We start from the raw sequence: 22,494 nt of genomic DNA, 5'->3' as shown, positions 1-22,494 counted from the left end.
TCCAAAATATGAGACTGGCAACAAACAAACAAACATAAATATACAAAATAAAAAGAAAAAGATAGAAAATTAATTAAAACTTTGCTAACCATGTGGACAGAGGCACTGACAGATCATATTGAGCATTTATAATTCAGGGGGTGGGAAGAGACAGGAACTTCTCTACCACCCCCACACCACTCTTAAAAACTAATGATTATATTGCTAATATAACATGACTTTTTTCTCTGTCTCTTTTCATTGATAATATGAATGGACTAGAATCAGTTATTCTCACATCAGAACAATTTTAGACTAGCAGCATTAACTCTGCTGAGGTAATGATGGACTACACAAAGATAACCCCCACTGATACTAGACTCATACAGATATATGTATATAAAAACATTACTGGTAGTAGTAGTAGCAGTATTAGAATAAATAGTAGAAGGAGAAAGATTATTATTTGTCATAATTTTGAGTATTATTCCTCTTCTTTGTAGTGATAAAAAGTCAATTTGGCTGCTCCTGGGTAGGGTTTGGGTTCGATAAGAGAGAACAAGTACTAAAGGTTATCTCTGATTCTGGTAATTGTGTGTCTGTATGTGTGTGTGTGTGTGTGTGTGTGTGCTTCTGCATTTTTGTGTATGTACGTGTGTGCGTGTGTGTCTGTGTGCATCTGTGTGTCTATGTATGTGTGTGTGCTTCTGCATTTATGTGTACATATGTGTGTATGTGTGTGTGTTTGTGTGTATGTGTGCATGTCCCTATATCAGTATCAGAATCTGTGTGCATGCCTGTGTATCTGTGTGTGTCTGTGTAAGTATGTTGGTGTTTGAATAAGTTAGAGTATCAGCGTGAGTGTGTCATTGTCAGTGTGGCATTGTGAATGTGTCAATGTGAGTGTGTAGGCCTGTAGTTATTTTCTGGGCTTAGACTTTGAGCTCAGTGTGTCAATGTATGAGTATCAGTGTGTGTCAGTGAGTGTGTCTGAGGGTGTCAGTGTGAGTGACTCAGAGTGACTGTTTCAGCATGTCAGTGTGTGTGTGTGCAGTTGTTCTCGGGACTTAGACTCTGAGCTCGGCGTGTCAGTGCTGTGTGGGTCTGGGTTTGGTGCTCTAGGTGGCGCTGGTGCTACTGGGTGCCGGCTCGGGCTGTGCTGGCTCGGGCTGGGCCGGGGCGGGCCGGTCCTGAAGGTTCTTTTGATTGAGGCTGGCCTCCTCCAGGCTTTGCAGCCTCCTCTCCTGCAGCTCGTCCAGCCCCCGCCAAAGCTCCGCCCTCTCTCGCTCTCGTTTCAGCTCCCTGGGAGGGGACACATGCCGTTCACGTGTGTGCACTCTCACATACCCTCTGTTTGCTCTGCCTCGGCAACACAAATGTGTGTTTGGCATGCCAATAAAGCTCAGTGCATTCAATTATACCGAACAGAAATGACTGAGACACAGGCAGAGAGAGGATCACACTATTTTGCATGTCTATATACACTCATACACACGCACAAAAAAACAAACAGACGGATATTAGCACACACATGAACATACATGCATATGAATTCACACAAAGACACACATACCTACACATACACAAATACACAGACACACGTAACACACATACATATGAATGTCCACGCACACACGCACACACACACTCGTACACATTGGTAAACACACGCTGCGGGAGAATACTCACTTCTGTTTCTCCACTTTGTAAGAGGCAGTGAGGTCATCGAAGAGCTTGCTGTTCATCTCCATGAAGGTCTTCAGCACATTGTAGATGAGGGACACAATGGTCCTGGGGTCAGAGGGATGGGGAGGGGTGTGGAAACCACGACAACGCAATACACAACTCAGCTAAGAACGTACCACACAAGCCCTAAGGCAACTGCTCTTTACACACTCAAAACCACCCCCCTCACTCACATCTCTCTGCCATAACTGAAAACCCAAGACCCAGCAGTCCAGAGCTGTTAACTACAGGCCCTGTCGGCAGGGAACCACTGGTTTCCTGTTTTAACTCTAATCACCAAAGTCTGCCTTTTCAGGCTCTCATCAGAGTAAAGTGCACATCTGTGAATGAGGGAGAGGGTGATTTGCAAGCTGGATGTAGATGAAGTCAGAGAATGATCCTGTATGATGGATGAGGATGTTGTGTGAGACACAGTATGCTGTATAATGGATGAGAATGTACATTAGGTATTGTGTGAGCCCATGCAAGTGATGTCTGTTTGATGCATGATAATATTATGCAAAACAAGAACCAGTGAATGATGTGATATGACAGATAAAGGATTTTGTACATTAGACAACATGCATCATGTGATGGATGTTGTATAATACAAGAGGACACTACATTTTATACATTTTATATTGTATATTAGGGATGTGCATGCCATATCGTATGTTAGGGATGCAGTAAGATGGATGGGCATGTTGGGATGTTGTATGTTAGTGTGTGTTATAGGTTATGTTCTATATTACATTACATTACATTACATTACATTAATTTTGCAGACGCTCTTATCCAGAACAACTTACAATGTCACAACGCTCTATGATAGGCATGAGGTATGTTACACAATGTATGTTGTACATTATGGATGCTGTATGTTCGCTAGTGTATGTTGTCTGTTAGGGATGCTGTATGTTAGCTAGTGTATGTTGTCTGTTAGGGATGCTGTATGTTAGCTAGTGTATGTTGTCTGTTAGGGATGTTGTATGTTAGGTGGTGTTGTATGGTGGGATGCTTTATGCATGAGAGGAAGGAAGGGACTGACTGGTTCCAGTGCTCTTTGGACACTCTGTAGAGCGTGGCGAAGACCAGGGGCAGGATGACCTGGCAGTTCTCCTCAATCAGACTCAGGATGTACTCATTATTCCAGAAATACAGAGCCCGCTCCGCAACCTGGGGGAGACCGGGGGAAGGGGAGGTGGAGGGACAGAAAGAGGGGGAGAGGGGGAGGAGAACGAGTGGATGGGGGAGACAGAGAGAAGGAGAGAAAGAGGGGAAACAGAGAGGAGATGGAGAGAGAATGAGGGACATGGAAAGAAAGAGAAGAGGAAGAGAGTGGAGAGAGACAGAGAGAAAAGGGGGAATGTGAAATGGAGGGAAGGGAGGGGTATGAATGGAGAGGAAGGGAGCACAAGGAGAGCTGTTAGAGTTTGAGAAACGGGCCTGGAGGAGGACTCTTTAAATCTGAGCCACAGGGAGGAGCAGGGGGAAGGAGGGACTGAAAAAACGGAAGGCCCTGGATGGAGGGAGAGGGAGGGGAATGTGGGAAGAGGGAGGAGCGAGTTGCTCAGGTGTTACCTGGAAGTGGGGGCTTGAGATGCAGGCCGCGATCTGTTTGAAGAGCGGCTCCTGGACACGGAGGAACTGTGAAGGTTCAATCACATCAAGGATCTCCTCCATCTCCCCCAGGAACATCACCTGATGGAGGAGAACGCACCTGCTCACACCTGATTTTCCTGGGCACACCTGGTTGATGATTTGCTTGAAAACACCAGTTTTTGAACTTATTTGAATCTATTTTAGAAACCCCCAAACACATAGGAAAGGTACATCTGTTACCTGGCTATTTCTGGATGTGTCAAATATAGAACTCCAAGTGTTTGCACAACCATCCAACACAACTGTGTTTGCATTATGTCGGCTTTGATCTACCTTACAGTAACATCACCTCACACACAGTGGTGTATGCGTCTATCCTAACAGCATGGTGTGGCCAGTGGGGAGCTGGCTTACCAGGAGGTTACTGGTTCACCTCCCGTATATATACACATATATATATATATATATATATATATATATATATATATATAATATAATATGCTGTAATAAAACATGTATACCACCGTAAAAATGTAGAACTGGATGTTATCTTAGTTACATCTGTCCAGAAAGCTAATACAGTCTGTTGTGTTGTGCTCCATTTTTGTAAACCAAAAACAATGCTCGCAATTAACAGTAGTTTTAAGATGTTTCTGAGCATGGGTCCTCCTGCCATGACAGTGGTTTGATTCAACTTCCCACACTCTATTTTGAAAAACACCACAAAAAACTAAAAATTACTAGTCTTTATTCTACTCAAAATTGATGCATCTGTCTCTCTAGACCAGAAGTGTGTGCCTGGTAATGCTTGTATAGACCAAAATGACAGATGTCTCCTGTCAGTAACGTGAACATATCCATGCTCCCAGCTCATTTGCCTCTCTCACACACTGAGACCCCACAGGTAAGCCACAGGGAAGCCCACTTTCCCACGTGAGTTCCTGTGTGCACCTCTCACCTCTTTCTGGGTGCAAGTCTTCGGCCAGTACTTCAACAAGCCGCGGATTATCTGAGAGAGAAGACAAGAGGACCGCAATTTACCACCCATTCAGTTCTCACTGTTGCATCCTTCAACAACAAGAGCCCAAGATTCAGGCTGTTTGATGGTGACGGAAGAGTGAAGCTTCATGAACCCGAGAAAGGGTGGAGCTGTCACTCCCTGACTTGTTTTAACCAATCAAAACTTCTCTAGCCACAACAGCCACACAAAAATACCCTGATTGGCTACAGTCAATCATTACTGCTGTTTGGTGCTACAAGGTACAGCATGGTCACATGCTAAAATTGGTAAAAAGGTCCCTGTCTCTCTGAAATGAATTAACTCGATTCACAGAAGCTGTTTACCATGCACATATAAAGCAGCTGTGACATTTGTAAAGTGAGATTTTCACAGCGTAACCAGACTGTTATTAATACGGCAGGGTTCGAGGGCTTACATATTCTGTGACCGTGGCATCCTTCTCCATGAACTGCACCACACAATACGCCAGCTGGAACAGCAAGAACAGAGAGTCAAAAGCCGCCAGCCGCAGAGACCACAAGGTGTCTTACGCAAGAGGGTTATGCATATTCCTTTTAAACCATATTTTTCATGCTAAGCTTCCTTCTGCTTTCTTATTTTAAAAATGGTGTGTTATCCCCTCATGACACAATCAGATAGGCTTCAGAGTTGCGTTTGGCGCTTCCATCACAGTGGATTGGACAGAGCCCCGGCACCCTACCGTCCGGACTCGCCTTCCCTGTTTTTTTCAGGCTGTCCCCACTGCAGCCCTAACATTGCAACAAAGTCATTGGGATGTTGTTAGAGCGTTGTGCACTAGGCATGAATGGGGCTAGTCTACGGGCACAGAGCACTCCAGCTAATGCATAACAACACGTAACAGTTTCTCAGGGTAACATCACAGAAACGTTGTGAGAATGTTGTATGGCATAGAGAAAAGTAGAGCCTTTTGAATGTGATGTTGGCATTAGGTATGCGCCTAATGTGGGCTTGTGTGCGGTGAATAATGCATGCAGGCAGAGAGGGAGCAGAGGGAGGAGACGGAGGAAATGTAGGCCAGGTTTGCAGCTTCAAAGTAAAGTGTCAGCAGACGCTGAGAGAGGAGACACAGAGCACACTTCACACTCACACATAGAAACACACACTCACACAGACAAACATTCACACACACACACACACACACACACACACACACACACACACACACACACACACACACACACACACACAGACACATGCTCGGATAGACACACACACTCACACACACAATCACACGCACACTCACCCTTACACACTTACAGTCATACAAACACAAACTAAACCAATCTAATCCAGCAGGGGGTGATGTCCGGGGACAGTGGGCACAGCTAAATCAAACTAACCCTGCAGGGGGTGACGTTCAGGGCCAACAATTACAGCTAAACCAAACTAACCCTAGGTATTGCAGTTGTAGATGCACACAAATTAACTTTTTACAAAAGACTCCTGTGTAAATTTTACCTGCAATCACTCACTTCACCAATGCATTCCTCAAATACTCTCAACCAGGTGCATCAGACACAAAGTGTGTAAAATTAAGTATTAAAATACTGATGTGTACAGATGTTAAAGTCAGAACTGTGCAATGTGCACAACTGTGCAGAACAATGCAATGAATAATTTATATAATAATGACTATATATATATAAAGAGACATATCTACACACACACACACACACACACAGCCACCTGGTGTTTCACATGCTCAGTTAAAGTGTTAAAGTATCTCCCTGAAGTGTTTTTACACTGACATTTAAAGACAGCTGTACAATCAATCTAGAGCAATGAACTCCCTTATCTCCCTGCGGAACCTTGTGACAATATGACACACCCCCCCCTTCCTTGAGACATGCCTCTTTAAATCCTCCTATGGGAGACCATGTGGTCTTACCCTAGGTGAAGAACACAATGGCTACAGTGTTGGATGTTGTACATCATATCAGTACAAAGGCAGCTTCATCCTGTCTCTGCCAAACTATCATATCCAAGGAAAAAAAAAAATAGAAATATGCCATTCTGGTTGAAACACACTTACTGGAAGACCACAGGAGGTGACCATAGAAACGCTAATGTGATTCCCTTACTCTCTTTCCAACTGACCGATCTTGACCACTAGAGGTGCTAGAGTGTGAGAAGGCCTAGAAAGTAAGTGCATCCACTACATAAAATGCCTGATCCATTTTTGTTGTCTTTTTCACACTGTTCTGTTTTTTTGCGTGTGGCTACATGCCTGTCTCTGGGCACAGAGTAACTTCGTAGTATGTAATGGGTGGCAGATCTGTGGGTCTTGAGTCGAGCTCCTCGTGATCCACGCAGCACAACAGCAGGCACAGCTGGCTCACTGAAGACCAAGGGCCCCAGAGGAGGAGCTTCTAACACTCTGTTGGCTGATGTCATCTTCTGTAGCAGGCATTCACATGCTCACTCAAGCATCTGAACTCTGCTACAGTTACAAGGCGAGTGATGAAATAACGAATTTCTCTGTGTCTTCCTGTCTCTCCCGATGTCTCTCTGTACCTCTATGCTTCTCTCCGTGTCTCTGCGTTTCCCTGTCTCCATTCCTCCTTGTTTCTCTCAGTGTCTCTCGTGACACTCACTGTGTCTCTCTGTGTTTCTCTGTGTGTCTCTACTTGTCTTTCTGGGTGTCCCTGTTTCTCCGCTCCCCTGACTGTCAGAGTCACTGACCTGTGCGTGGAAGATGGACAGGGACCTGGCAGTGTGGAGGGGTATCAGCACTCGGACCAGGAACTGTTTGTGCTCCGACTTCAGAGGCAGAGCAAAGCCATTGATGATGCTGCAGGACAAAGGGAGAGCTGCCGTGACATCACAGTTTCCCATGTCACCATGGATAGATTAAAGATCTCACTCATCTGCTCATTTGGCCGACGCTCTTTCCCAGAGAGAACTTGCACAGTATTGTGCACTAACAACAGCACAGATGCAGAAAACATCAATAACACATTAGAATAAAAGTGACTAAATTAAAATAAAACTAAAATAAAAGTGAATAAAATTTTTACCAGTGCTATGACAAGGAGACTTATAAAGGGCTATATAATTTAAAAAAAAACACCCACTCTTGAATTACTGGAAGGTCATGGGATCAGATCCCTGCAGAGACGTACCAGAAACTGGACATCCTTTACCCCATATGTTTGGCACTGTATATTCCAGAGATGGATGGGGGAAATGAAGGACTAGCAGTTCACTGCTTCACACCACAGACATTAGCGTGACCTCTGACCCATAACTTGCAACCTGTGTCCCTGAAGGGATCCCTTTTCCCCTTTTCCCCATTTCCTCCTTTCCACTACAGTCTCCACCACTGCTTCCTTGTCCCACACCAGCCAAGTCATGGCCCTAGTGTTTTACCTTTTCCCTTGTAATCCCTCATTTCTGTCCTATAAGCCCTTATTCCTACCTCCTCTTCTCTCTTCCCTCTATCTCACTCTTTTTTGTCCTCTCACCACTCTCTCACATTATTTACCCTCATTTCTTCCCCCTCTCTCTTTCCTTTCTCATCTTCCCCTTTCCTCTCTCTCTTTTCCCCCTCCTCTGTGACTTTCTTTTCCTGCTCTCCTCCCTCTCTCCCCCTCCCTCTCTCCTTTCTTTCTGCTGCTCCCCTCTCCCCCTCCCTCTCTCCCTGGAGAAAGGGTCCATCTCCCTGTAACAGTGGGTGGTGCTATAAATACCAGCACAAGAATAAACGCACAGAATAACCCCCCATTGCTCACTCTTTCCCTCCCGAACTCTGACTCACTCACTCTCTTTCTCTCTCACTCATTCCCCCCTCTGCTCTCCTTCAGTAAAATAAAAGGTCCAAATATGTTTTCTCTGCATTCCCCATCACTTTTGGCCGTCCCCAGGAAACAGCATTTTTGCAGTGTAATCGAATCACCTACTTGGATCAGAGAGCACAGGGCAGAGAGCGGAGGGACACACAAGTCAAGCAAACATAGCACGCAGTGCTCTATGCAAGAGTGTGTATACAACGGTAGACACATGTCAGCTTAATGCATTGGGGAGGGTCACATACCTGCCCAGTATCTCCAGGAGTTCAGCAACTCCATTGAAGTGCTCAGTTTCATAGATGAACCTGAGAAAGAGCAAGAGAAAGAGAGAGAGAGACAGAGAAAGAGAGGGAAGCAGAAATTTACAATGACATTCAGTGCTCATCTTCAGGATTCTGACCTTGAGGACACTTGTGCCCAATTATGCGATTCTTGAGGATCTGAATACTCCTAGAGCTGGAACCAGGCTAGCTCATTGTACCCCATTTCCACTATAAAGCAAGAACCAGGCTGGCTGTACCCATTTTGTACTTAAGTATACTACTAACTCTGCATGTGTAAACAGTGTTCGCTGCTACCTTGTGTACGATCTGTGTTTACACACCTGAGGAAGATGTTGTTGATCTGCTTGCGGATATAGGCCCGCAGCCCCAGCAGTTTGCCGTAGACACGGTGCAGGATGGTCTTCAGGTACTCCCTCTCCCGCGGGTCCTCACTGTCAAACAGCTCCAGCAGCTGCACACATGGACAGAGAGGAACGCAGGCATGCGCAAACACAAATTAGCGACAGATAATTTGGCATCCAGCATTGGCACATCCAAAGCAGTGGATCTCACGAATAAAGCCTCATCTTCAGATGAACTTAACGTACATTAACTTCAATCAATGAATCTGTCCTTATTATCCTCTATATGAGGACATGAGAGTATTGATATAATATACAGAGTGTGTACACTTTTAAGTTCAGCTTTTCTCTCTTCTCTCCCTCACTCCCTCCGTACCTGCAGAACAAACTTCTGGTCCAGGTAGCGTTTGGCCATGGAGGGCTGGAAGTCTGGGCTCTCCAGAAAACGCAGGAAGAACTCGTACACCAGCTGGGAAAAAAACACACACATACACACAGGAGAAAGGGACAATCCTGCATCATGACTTTGGAAGTTGAGCTTGAAATTGGAGAGGTGAGAGTAAGATTTAGGAGGGAGGGAGACATGCAGGACTAAGACACAGACTGTTTGATGATGTTAGGATTATTAAGAAGGAAGGACATGGTTGCCAGGGAAGAGAGGAAGGTAGGTGGCTCTTATTTGACCCTGACACCTTGGCGTAATAGTTAAGAGGTGTCACTGATGTCACAGACAGGTGACAGGTATGACTGATGTGATGGACAGGTGGGTCAGAGGGCTGTACCTGCAGGTGAGGCCAGGATGCCTCCAGTGTGGGCTCGTCCTCTTCAGGGTCAAACTCAGGATTCTCGCTGGGTGGCAGAGTCCGAAAGATGTTCACAGAGATCTGAGGAACAGGAGAGCTCCTTAAGCCCAATGAGCTCTATAATCCTCCATTTCATCCCTTCTTTGTCTCACCTTCTGCTCCTGCTTTCTCTCATTGTTCCCTTCCCCAATCTCTCTCTCCCTCTATCTTTGTCCTGTTCTCCACTTTTTCCATCCCTCCCTTCATTGCCCAGCCCTCTTCCCTCCCTCTCACTTCTTCCCTCTGTCTCCTAATCTTTCTTTATCCCTACCTTCCACTCCCAATCCTCCTCTCCCTCCATCCTCCCTCAATTTCTCCCACCCTCCACCTCTCTCTCCCTCTCCCTCTTTCCCTTCCAGTTTCCTTCTCTTTGTTGCTGCCTCCCTCTCTCCGTCTTTTCCTCATCGTCGCCCTCCCTCTCTCACCATCTTGATGGCCTCAGGGTACAGCGGCTCGATGAGGACGCCCCGGCTGGTGGCCACGCCCTCCACCAGCTCGTTGAGCGCCGCCCTCTTGATCTCCTTGCCCTTGAGGTCAGCAACGCAGTCGAGGAAGTCGAAGAGCACGCAGCACTGCTGAAGCTTCTTGCAGAAGAGGTCGTGGAGCTCTGCCACAGGGACATCTGCAGGCCGGAGACAGAGGCGGAGAGATTCACACCCAGCAGTGCCTCACTGCGGGTTCCACCCAGACTGAGGGGAACTGGGGTCTGTGCACAGTCAAACACCTTTAACAATTTAGTTTGCTTTGGTCAAGCTGGATTTACTAGTGCACGCCTGATACTCCTGAGCCAGAAGACTCAGGACTGAAGACTAATTAAAAATACAGCCAAGCTACAGTGTAATGCCGGCCACGTGAGATCATTTGCCTGCCATAGAAAAGACACAGAAGGATGGTGCAACTGTACTCCAGGCTTTGTTGATTGCGCTATTAAGCCCTAATATTGATATTCAGTGGCTTAGCTGCCAGCTGGGTCAAACCTTACATTAAAAGGTCATCCATATTACCTCTCCTCTTGTAATTCTGTGATCCAGAGCAGGATTTCTGGAAAACTGCCTGGCTGAGGTGGGGTCCTTTTACATATCACATGACCTCTTATAAAGATACTGGGGTACGTTCTGCTACTAAGGCATATTTGGAATCCTTACTGAGTCCTTTCATGTAGTTTCTGTCTGCTTTTGAGAGAAGGGACACAGCACCCAAGCCAGAAAGGCAGAAGAGACTCATTATGATCTATGCAACATGATCTACAGAACATGGAGGGAAAGACAGAAAGGAGCCAACAGAGGGAGGGAGAGGAGGAAGGGACAGCCAGGGTCATGCAAAGCGCCAGAACATTGAGACCGACAGGCTATAGATTTTAGAGGAGCCACATTTGATGCTTAAGAAGCGATCACTGAACTAAACACACTGCGATATCCTCCCCAAACTGCCAGTGCTAAATATAGAGCAGCCATTGAGAGAAGGAGAGAGAAGGAAGGAGACATCAGAAGTGAGAGAGGGGAAGTGAGAGAGAGAGAGAGAGAGAGGAGAGACTGAGAGAAAGAACAGAATGGAGATGAGAATGGAGGAGATGGGAGGAGATCTGATTTAAGCAGTACCATCATCTCTCTTCCTCTCTGTGACACTATTCCACTCCTCTCTCTTTCTCTCTCACTCATCTCTGTCCCTCAGTACTTTCTCTCTCTTTCTCTGTTGCTTGGTGTGGTTCCCCAAAAAGCATCAGGCATCTACTGCTTTTCATCTCATTCAGCTGGGGATGTCAGTAATATTGCTGGCTTCGCCCCAGCAGTATTCCAGCCTAACAGCCCACAAAATGACGCACAGAAAAAAAAAACACAATGTTGAGTCTAAATTTAAAATGATGCAGTCATGCATATCCAAATGCTGCATGAATTTGTCGCACTCCTAAACTACCAATGGTATGGTTACCCTGTCTGTCCTACAAACATAACTTATTACATAATATCGATATTTCAGTAATATCTGAACAAATAGCCTGGCAGGTGATAAACATACAAATATTAAAGTGGGATCCAAAGAACAATTAAACGTTACAGTAAAGAACTATAGGATTATATTAAAGGCTTTGAGTGATCTTTTGATAATTATCATGTGTCATTCATCTCATTTTGTTCTCTCTTTCTTTCTCGCTCCCTCTCTTCCCCTTCCCTCTCCCTTGTGCTCTTTATCTCTTCCCCACTTTCCTACTCTCTTCTCTCTCCCTACCCCTCACTCCTTTCCGTTTTCTCTCTCTTTCTTTTTCCCTCCCTTTCTCTTCATTTCCCTCTCCCTGGTGCTCTTTATCTCTCCTCTCCTCTCCTCCTTCTCTCTCTCCTTCATTCACTCTTTTACCATCATTTCCTCACTCTCTCTCCCTCTCTTTCCCTCTCCCTCCCTCTTTCTCTCTCTCTCTGTCTCTCCAAAGCCATTATGCAGTGGTTCCTTGTTTGAAGGATTCAAAAGATTCAAGCTGGCTTCTTATGACTAGAGTCATAGAGTGTTGCCAAAGCATTTATTGCACCTAAGAAAAACAGTCACACCTCCCTTGTTCCCTTCTCTCTCTTACAGAGTAAAAAAAGACATGTGGACAGGAAGAAACAACAGGGCAAAGTACATAATAATAAAAATTCTGAGGGCGATAATGAATGCATTTATGCTATAGGCAGGTTTGCGCTTAACGAGGTGAAGTACTTTGGGCCTCAGTGACTCATTCTGCTGCTATTACCAAAATCACTCTGTAACAGCAAAACTATATTCATGCCTCTCCAAAACTAAACCAATTGCTTTTAAAATCTGATTAATAGTTACATTTTATACACAGAATTTCACTAGTGATTAACTCTGCCTTCACTGTCTTCACTGTTCATCAGAAGGTAAACATTTGCTTCAAGCCCTCAAGAATAATAGATATCTTTGAAATGCACTCTTCTTTGGATATTGAATCTGTCTAAATGAAAGTATACCTTTTTCATGTCCTACATACATCTCTTCTTTTTGCAGGCTGTGAGAGGGCAGCTGGTTTGTTTATTTTTTATTTCTCCCTCATTATCCCTATCATACCCTTTTAGTCCAGTTCTCCCTCACTTTTCCTGTCTCCCGCCCACTATTCTCCTCTTCCGTTTTCCTCCTCCCTCTCCATCATCTCCCTCTCCCTTTATGTCTCTCCTCCCTCTCAATCTCTCGCACTGTCATGTCCCTCTCTTTTTCCCACCACCCTCTCCATCTCTCTGTCATCTTTCTCTCCATTTCTCTGGTCCCTGCATGTCCGTATTGACCCATTATGCTCTGATTTAACATGAGGAGGGAATTTACTGCCTACTGAAACCCTAAACCAGCCTGTTCCAGCTGTCCCCTTCCCCACACACACACACACACACACACACACACACACAAACACACATACACTCATATATACACATATGCATACACACATACACTCTCTCTCTTCTTCTATCTTATACACATACACACAAATACACAAATGTACATGTAGGCACACAGTACATGCTAACACAGCGACAAACATACACACATGCATATCCGGAACCAGAGACAGTTTGTTAAGCGCACAGTAAGCAACCAAACTCCCCCTAATACACAACAAATTTCACAAAAAGACACACTGTCAGAGTGTCTTTATGACACATGCTGTGTAAACCAGAGCATTTCTCCACATGGTCCTGGAAACAGGGGCATTTTCAGCAGTGATGTCACTGAGAAAGTGAGAGGACTGTGTGCCGCTGTCAGTCCTGCTAAGAGGAGTTTAGCTTTGGGCTAAAGGCTATAAAAAGAGTGTCACACACACAGACTCACGAGGTCCCTATGAAACAAAGTTTTGTTGTGAGGAAACACACACACCACGCGCGCGCACACATACACGCATGCCTGCGCGCATAGGCACAAGAATAATCCAATCATTATAAACACACACACAACTCTAAGGCAACCTGTTGTAATTAAAGCTATGAACAATACTCACACTCTCTAAACTAAACCAACGGACTGGCCTTCCTAACGCAAAAATCATCACCCAAGCAGATTTCCAAGGGCACTCAACTTGTACTGTGCTTGACATATCCGACTGAACAGTTATCTATTCCTTTTCAGTTGCTTACTGACTTCAAAATTATTTCTGTGATCCAGTTAAATATAAACGTTACACAAGGACACAACAGAATCCCTAAGGATCTGTTGGTAGTATGGGATTAATCTGTGGAACAATAAGCAAATTAAAGGGCCAAGGACTGTAGTATCCTTGGCTCACAGCTGTGAGTCAGGCTTGACAACACCTCTGGTGATAACCATGCTCCAAACTGAGATAATTTATGCACAAATGCCGAGCAATCAGAAGCAGCAGGTGATTCATCTGCTCAATCAGCACACAGTAGGCCTTTGTCTTTTATGTAAGGAACAAGTGGGTGACAAGCAATGCTGCTCTCTAAAATGAGGCTTCTCTGCAATCAGAGGTGAACTGAAACACTTGCTTTCCAGGTGCATATTAAGGACCGAACATGAAGGGCCTGCCCATGGCTGGTAAGTGAGGATTAGGTTGGAGGACATGGGGAAAACAAGTGATTTTATCCTGCCTGATCCACCAGAGCTCTGATTTATAGGCCTTTTGAACTACTTTATAGCTTTGTGCATGCGCCAGTGAAGACACCATGCATGCCGAAATGTTCGTTTCATCTGTTGGATAAATCTTAGTGCAGGAAGTCACCAGGGTGTGCGACGGCCTTTTCGGTGCAGTGACTAAAGCGCCCAAGCTACTCATCACAGGAGGAGAGTGCAGGCACCAGCCCTGCTCTCTGTATCACTCTAGCCGCAGTCACACATGAGACCAATGTTTGCTCACACAAAGACTTTGATCAGCTGGTAAAAAGTGCAGGGGACATCAGATCCAGGACAATCACAGCCCCAAAGCCTTGCAGGCTCACCAGCTGCAGATATGTAATTGCAGACTGGTGTGTGTGTGTGTGTGTGTGTGTTGTATATCCATGTGTGTTGTGTGTTAGGGATTGGGGGCAACTTAAATATTGACACTCACACCCTCACACACAAGACATGGTTCATGTTTTGTTACCCCGCTGGGCAATAAGGTGGCAATGTGTTAGAGTCCTGTACTGAACAGATATGTGTAAGTGCCTCATATTGTAGACATGTAGCCCATGAAGGATGTCATGAAGCTATTCGCTTCATCTAAAGGAAACTCTGCAGTTTATTTTCTGTAATGAAGGTCCTGCTGGAAGAAAAAAAAAAACAGATAACCCACAAAAAGTCAGTTTTTGGGAACATTAAAAATTTGTTTTGAAAGATATTTAAATCCTTTGAGGACCTCATAAAGAGCAGTGCTGTAATGAAACTGTAAGGTCAGATGACTCTCACATGTCTTTTGTTTGCTTTTCCAGGACACCCCTAGGTGTTTGCTGCCAGCCACCAAGCAAGAGGAGGCCCAGGGAGTTCTCAGGGCTGGTCCACTCTACAGTGCTGCTCCAAAGCAAAATTGAAAGCAATGCGACCTATGACCTCTAGAGAGATTTGGGGGGGGACCAATAGCTCTCCTTTCTTCTTGCATTGTGATTTCAATTCTGGGTGCAAGCAGACATGAAGTTCACTTCAGATGGGCCAATACATTCCTATGTGCTGTAGCTACCAAATAAAATCACAAATCATTAAAAGTCAGTCATCTTTAATACTTAATACTGTTCGCATTCCGTGCACTGAAAATGCCAATGAGCGCTACTGAAAACACAAGACGTTGGTCGGAAGTTAGTTTATCTTACCAAATGCATGAAGTATCACTGGAGCTGGGAATGAAGTGAATTACATTATGAACTATAATAAATAGATAGGTAGATAGACAGATAAACAAAAGTCATAGGCCAAGTCAACACCTAAGTGTTACCAACCTTTGAGTAGCGGCAGTGGCGTCAGCTCCACCTGGGAACTTTGATAACGGAATTGCGAGGAGCTGTGAGAGCGGCGCTGCCGGGCGCGACGCATCGACCGCCGCGGAAACCCATCCACTTTCTCCGCACTCGGCACCGAGAAACCGGTGGTCGGTGAAGAGGGACTAGACGGAGGCAGCTTCGTAGTCTCCATGGCTGCAGCTGGCGCGGCACGTAAAGAGGGAGGGCAGTTTCCGTAGATGGTGGGAGCGGGATGGAAGCAGTTCGTTTTTATTTAAGATGTCAACAGCATAAAAATAACCTTGGAATAACTTGAAAGGATTGGATAGAAGAGAAGTTGAGATATGACTCTGGATGGATGGATTGATGTGCGGTAGCAGCTATAGAAGGATGTACCGCGAACGAGGCACAGGCTGCAGTAGGTATAAATAGAAAAAAAAAACAATAAAGAGTGATGAAAATAATGTCCACTCGATTTTTCCAAAGTGTGCGTCTCAGTAAACCCAAGAGAGGGGTTTATATGAAATAGAAACGCCACACGGTTACAGACGTTTTTATGTTTCTGTATCGCCACATAGACTGCACATGTACTAGCCTATTACTATAATAACTGCTTTGCCGTATTGGCGTCACCAGTCAGTCATCGGCCTAAATTTGGAATTTATTTATATATTTATAAAATAAATAAATAAATACATACATACATAAATAATACTCAAATAAATGTATCCTGCATTCCAAAAACGGTACAGATTATACACATTTTTCAATTACGTTCATCCATTAATCTGTGTAATTCCATGTTGCAAATTCAAGATTCTTTAAAATCCTGCCAGCTGTCTCTGCCACATTTAAAATAATTTTAATTCATCAATTTCTTCTTCCACGGTCCCTCTTCATTTAAGTCTTTCGAACCCTTTCTACTATTTTTAATTCCGTTAAATATTACATAAATCCCACTGTCCTGTAGGATCAGCGCGAGTTGAAGTGGTCCTTGCAGGGCGGGGATGGTGGGTTCAAACGTGCCGACATGTGCGAATCTTCAAAGCGGCCGTTGCTGCACTGACCTGATTCATTCTCCAAATACCGGCCCGCGGAAAGAAACCTCGCCGTGACACAAAACAGAGATGTATATATTCCTGTCCTCTCTCTCTTTTCTCTTCTTCCCCTCTGTCTGCCGCTTGTCTCGGGTGTTCAGGTGATGCAAGGAGAGAGGTGCACACACTGCGGATGACGCTTACTTCGATTATTTATTTATTTTAAGCGCGAATGCTTCTTCGTTTATCTTTTCCTCCTCCTCGATTTCTTGTTGTATGGACAGCAATACTTCGAATTCGTTCGGTTGTACCCCCGATTCTCCCGCTCACGGTTTGTTTAATCTTGATGTCTTTCGCTCCGACCCCTTCCTGCTCCCCCTTTCCCTCCCTCCGTCCCCGTACCAATAGTTATTCCGTCTGCCTTCTAGTCGTTCCGATTTGCGTGTTTCATGCAGACACAGACGCCGTGGAAACCATTGTTCTCGATCGCTTGTTGTTTTATTTTTCTTTCTGTCGCGCGGCTGCATTCACTGGCGCGCTCCCCTCCGCGCTGCTAAAGCAGTCGTTCCAGTATAAATGTGATTTATTTATTATTGACGCATCTACAGATGTGTCGTCATGCTGACCGTGTCTCTCTCCCCCCGCCCTCCAAGGCACACGTGAATGGTGTATTTCGATAAACCACGGGGTGTAAATACGGAATATTTTTATGGATGGCTAAAGTGGAAAAAGCGTTGGCCTGTTCCATCTCGAATTTCAGCGCAATTAGCCAGACCTATATAAACAGAGCACCGGATACGCATCAGCAGCAAGCAGTTTTGGTCATTTAAAAATCCATACAAGAATATGCCTCTCCCCATAAACTGGCAGTGATTAAATGGTAGTGTTTTTACTGTTATGAATGATGCAACAGTTACTGCAAAAATCACTGATTAAAAGAACGAATTGCGCTCGAAATCATTGCTTTAAATAGGGATAAGTTCGGTAATTGTTTCAGAACAACTTTATGTAACATGGCACAATGAACTGAAACATCATCACTGTATTGTTTTCTCTCATGCTGAAATTGTTGATTACCGCTGACATGTCCTGAATGGCAGAAGTACCATTTATTTTTTTAAAATTTCTCTTTCACGCACACTGAACAGTGATGTTCTGTCTGTATAAATCCCTTTCTTGAATTATGCAACGCGCTATCTGGTTTTAAATAAAACTCCGCTAGATGGAGCTGTGTTGCCAACGTTTACGTATTGCAAAGAACATCAAAGGTACATCTGCCTTACTTAAACATAATCGCCCCCTGGCGGTCAAACCCGGTACCAGCATCATAAATGATGATAGTGTGTAACCTTCCACACGACAAATTCGTCTTTGTCTCCAGTCTGTACAAAAATATGTGAATGTTTGAGGCTGGGTTATTTAGCTAGCTAAGATAATCACAAGACTTAAGATTACCATGACATAACATATAACTATATGAAAATTATATTTGTTCACAATTTTGGATACAAATCAACTCCTCAGTCTTCAATATGGCCTTTAACACTTTAAACAGTGCCTACCCATGGCCCCTCCCTTTTGCATCTGCTGATCATACAAGCAGAGCCCGCTCTTCACAAAGGGGAGTTCCCTGAAGGAGAGTGCTTTATAGGAATTCGGGGGCCAGTCCCCTCAACACCTCAAGTGGAAGGAGTTGAAGACTAAGAGTCTGCAGTGTAATATCTACAGGGGCTACATCTCCAGTAGAATGATCCCTCTTTGGTACTCTGCTTCAAAGTGCTCCTTAACTGTAGGTCATGAGAATGTAGATTACAAGGCCCAGTCCAGCCCTGACCCAGTTTATCTGTAAAGCACGGCTCCTCTGGAGGAGCTGCTGCAATATATATCAGATCCTCATGAGAACGCGCCTCCAAATGATCAATGCAATTTCATTACACCAACACTGACACTGGTTCAAAGTCCTTAAATACCGAAATGTCTGGCGTTTCCTAAAGCAACTGAGTCAGTCTCTCACACACCCCATGTCCATACACTGTCTTTGTATTACCCTCGCATGCAATATGACAGCTTTGACAATCAATGCAGTGCGGCGTAGAGCTTTTGTTTGTGTGTGCTGTAGAAAGACAAGTTTTGTAAAATCTCTTCTTCATTAGGGTACATCATTTGAGTTGGGAAGAGGACTTTGAGAGGGTAAATAATTATTGTAATCTCTTTTTGTTATGAAGTGCAATGAGACCTTTTAGATGTCATTCATATGTGTGCTATAAACATATACCTCTTATGATAAACCTCATAACCCTTGTATCATCATGAAAGCATGAGTGCTTTGATGTCATTAAAACATCACCAAGCACTGCAGACTTGTCTCTCTTTTGTAAGCATCATTCACACTTGGAAAGGATTGGAATGCAATACATCCATGAACACTTTGTATCACGTTGTTATAAGACAGTTGTTCATACATTATATAGCTGTGAGGTTATTTATAAATACCTTACATAACCACTATGACATCATGTCATAAATTGAGAAAAAATCTAGCTATATCTGGTTAGCTACACGTTTGTGACCATTGATCTTGGCCCCTCAATGAAGCCATCAACTAATATGTATTTCTGCTAAGCGACTTAAGTGCTACTGGCAAGGTCCTATTCTGTGGCCAGAAGCAGTGTTATTTTCAATAAATCAGCACTACGATGGGGGGAATGAAGGCTGGATAGTTAGCCAGTATAGTTAGTTATGTTTTTTTTAGCTTCAACAACTCAACACTGATTCCTCTTAATGTATACGACATGTTCATTTCAAAGAACTGCTACTGACATAGTGTTAGTAATAAATTAAACTGAACAAACAATCGATGTTCACGTCATTGTGCCGTGCTCGTGTGTCAGGGACAACATGTATAGCTAAATCATACTGAATATTATACAGAAACCCACTCTTAAAAACTGGGATAAATGACTGAGCATTAACAGTAAGACAATGTACATAACACACAGAGTATGTAACACACAAAGTAAACTTAGTTTATTATGCATAATAGCCAAGTACAAACGCTATCAACACTTACCATTGGAATGTGAAGATATTGCTCTTTGCAGCTGAATCTCTGCTGGTGTTCTTGTTAAACATGCAGACTTTTGTGAACACATTCACTCTCATACAGACACGTACTGTAGCGTGCACATAAGAAATTATTAAATGTTCCCAATCATAACAGAGTTCACAGGCCATTTGATCTGGTTCAATTTTGTATGTCAGCAGCTTAGCTCCACACAATCTTTGCAGAGACTGAAATGCTGGCATACGCATCAAATAATCAATAATTGGTGTAGGTGGTGGTGGTGTGGGTGTGTGTGTGTGTACACAACAGACAGGCAGATCAGAAGAAAACATGCAGTTATGAGGAAGGGCAGAAGCAGACAGCCGGTCAGAATGAAGCATGCAGCAAAACTTCCACAGCCCACAGAAGGGGGATACGCCTTCAAACCGAAGAACATACACCTGTCCTCAGCTGACCTCTGAGCACAGCCTGCCCATACATTCAGAACCCAAAATGTAAAACTCCTAGAAATCCGCCCCCACTGCCTTCCCCCCTGCTCTCTTCACACACAAACGCAACTACCTCAGGCTAAGACCTCAAAAGCATCATGACTACACCATCATCACAAATGAATACACAGTACAAAGATGGTAATGTGCAATACACAGCAGTTTGAGTCATTCCAGGTTTCACCAGAAACGGATCGGTGTACTGCTGGTGGTATATCAACCAGATCCTGCTAAAACTGGCTCAGACCGCTAAGTAATGACACATCCGCTTCCATCACTGCAGTATTCAATGCAATGTAAGGCCATGGCTGAATAGTACGTATTCAGAAAGGGTGAAGAAAGCGTTTTGATTACTGCAGATGAGCATCTGGCTGTGGACATCTGGACAGAGCAGCCTGCTTTCACTCACGCCACTCTGCCACAACTGAACACATGGAGAAACCCATTATTACATCACTATACAGCAAGCCAAAATGGCCAAACAGAAGATTCAGATCATATTGGGCCTAAAACCATCAAGGGCAGTTGAAAAAGTCAGTAGCTTAAAAAGAGAAGAGGGGAGGAAAAAAGTCATGGGTTACGTCCGAAATGGCACATCAACATACTATTCAGTGCACTTATCCAGTATGTATGGCCGTCTAGTGCATGCACACCTGATAGTCTGGATAGTGTAGTATGCTTGAAAGTATCTGGATGTCATACTGCAATTGCCACAAAGCAATTGTACATCTAGTGCACACTGTAAAGGAAGTGTTCTACATTTCCTACCCCAGAATTCATTGCTAAACAAAAGGGGCGAGGCTTACTGCCATATAAATCAGGCGGATAGCAAACAGCCCTTTGTATTGTACAATCATGTAACTTAATGTCCTGTTGTAGTACTTATTATGTGAGAAAAATACTGTACCTAACTAGCTAGCCTCTAAGATGGCTAATGTCAGAATTTGTTCATTTAGATTTCTGACAGAGAAGTACTGAGCAACATATTAGTATGCAGTATTCTAGTGTGTGATTTGGGACACAATCAAAAAAAAAAAGCAATCAATCTCTCCAAGTTTCCTCCATCAGCTTTTTATCTTGAAAATGTAAACAGAAGCGAAATCTTACACAGGAGGACATTCCATACCAGAGCAGGGTTTTATCAAAGAGATAACTTTAATTCAACTCATACATTTCAGCTACCAGTTAAACTAGGCCAGTTCTACCCCTGGAGGCCTGGAGTAGGAGGCAGAGCAGGACACAACAGGAGTCTTCCTCTTTCCTAATCTTTATGACATCAGAAACGTAGGTGTCTGTGATATACTGGCCATCTTACTGGGCTCTTAACCATGAGGTCATGGGTTCAGTATGACATTACAAACTACTCTGTGAAATCTCGGCTGTGTACATGGCAAAGCAATTGATTCAGGCATGAAACTGTACACTGCCCAGGAAATATACCACAGCTACTGATTCTTTTCTAGGCTACACCTGTTCATGAAAATGACAGTCATATATGCTTTTTTTTTTCCAATGAATGAAATGAAGGAAAGGAATATTTGGTTTTGATTGGTAGGGGAAAAGAGAGAGAGATGAGCGTGCTCATACGGAGCTGAACGCATTCACCGGCAAGTTACCACCTCTGCCGTTCCCAGGTGGTCCCAGATCCTGAGAACGCCTGGACATCCAGCTCAGGTGAGACAGGCGATCAGGGCCGATAGACAGGAAGACGAGGTTCGCCTGTAAGAGTGCACAGGAGAAGCAGGACAGAGATTAAAATCAAAGACAGAGGTTGATGCAAGCCAAAAAAATCTGTAAACAGGCCATTACAGTCACTTTCCTGCTTTTGGCTCACAGTTCCTCTATTACCTTCCCTGTTTCAAGCAGGAGCTAGCAGAGTAGCTCAGCTAGGGCCACCCTGTCTGAAAGGCAGTGTGTGCCAATGGCCTGCTGTGGGCGGGGTCAGCTGAGATCATTCACAGCTGCAGTGTCACGCCCCTTTTTTACTATCCATGTCAGACAACAACCCCAACAAACTGAAGTAAGGCACTGCAGTTTCGGGAAATTTCTGACAAATTCAGCCAACACGTCACCCTCCACTGCGATGCATTTAGGACTTGTTCAACAGCTCACAAGTGAGCCAGTGTCATGGCAGAACAGAACCTATGGCCCCGAAGCGGTCTGGGCCATACAACATACTATGAAGGGGAAATATGTCAATCAAGCTCAACAGACCAAATGAAGAAACATTGTTTTTAGTACAAGATTCTCAGCACTGGTTAGGTTTCTATTTGAGGAACTAGAGCGGTAATGTGGTGAAACTCAATGGTGTTGAGCTCCTAACATCTACTTTACATTTTTTTCCTCAGTGGTTAGAGATGTTGGGGGGGGGGGGCTTTCCCCCCACTCAGAACAGA

At 44.3% G+C, this 22,494-nt stretch overlaps 1 protein-coding gene across 1 annotated transcript; it reads right to left on the bottom strand.

The window, feature by feature from the left end:
* Nucleotides 1-681: 681 nt before the first annotated feature.
* Nucleotides 682-17,216, bottom strand: LOC118774908 (serine/threonine-protein phosphatase 2A 56 kDa regulatory subunit beta isoform-like). The gene is made up of 14 exons (XM_036524498.1): nt 16,577-17,216; nt 15,510-15,922; nt 10,029-10,225; nt 9,544-9,645; nt 9,138-9,230; nt 8,741-8,871; nt 8,382-8,441; nt 7,031-7,139; nt 4,743-4,796; nt 4,265-4,315; nt 3,286-3,405; nt 2,753-2,880; nt 1,669-1,770; nt 682-1,281 (listed from the first exon to the last, which is right to left on the bottom strand). Exons 2-14 carry the CDS (start codon nt 15,700-15,702, stop codon nt 1,098-1,100), a joined length of 1,524 nt encoding a protein of 507 aa, XP_036380391.1. The 5' UTR covers nt 15,703-15,922; nt 16,577-17,216; the 3' UTR covers nt 682-1,097.
* Between the last annotated feature and the right edge of the window lie 5,278 nt (nt 17,217-22,494).

This window comes from Megalops cyprinoides, chromosome 3 (genome assembly GCF_013368585.1).
Source record: "Megalops cyprinoides isolate fMegCyp1 chromosome 3, fMegCyp1.pri, whole genome shotgun sequence".
NCBI classification, from domain to species: domain Eukaryota; kingdom Metazoa; phylum Chordata; class Actinopteri; order Elopiformes; family Megalopidae; genus Megalops; species Megalops cyprinoides.
This window is presented reverse-complemented; position numbering and strand designations above follow the sequence as displayed.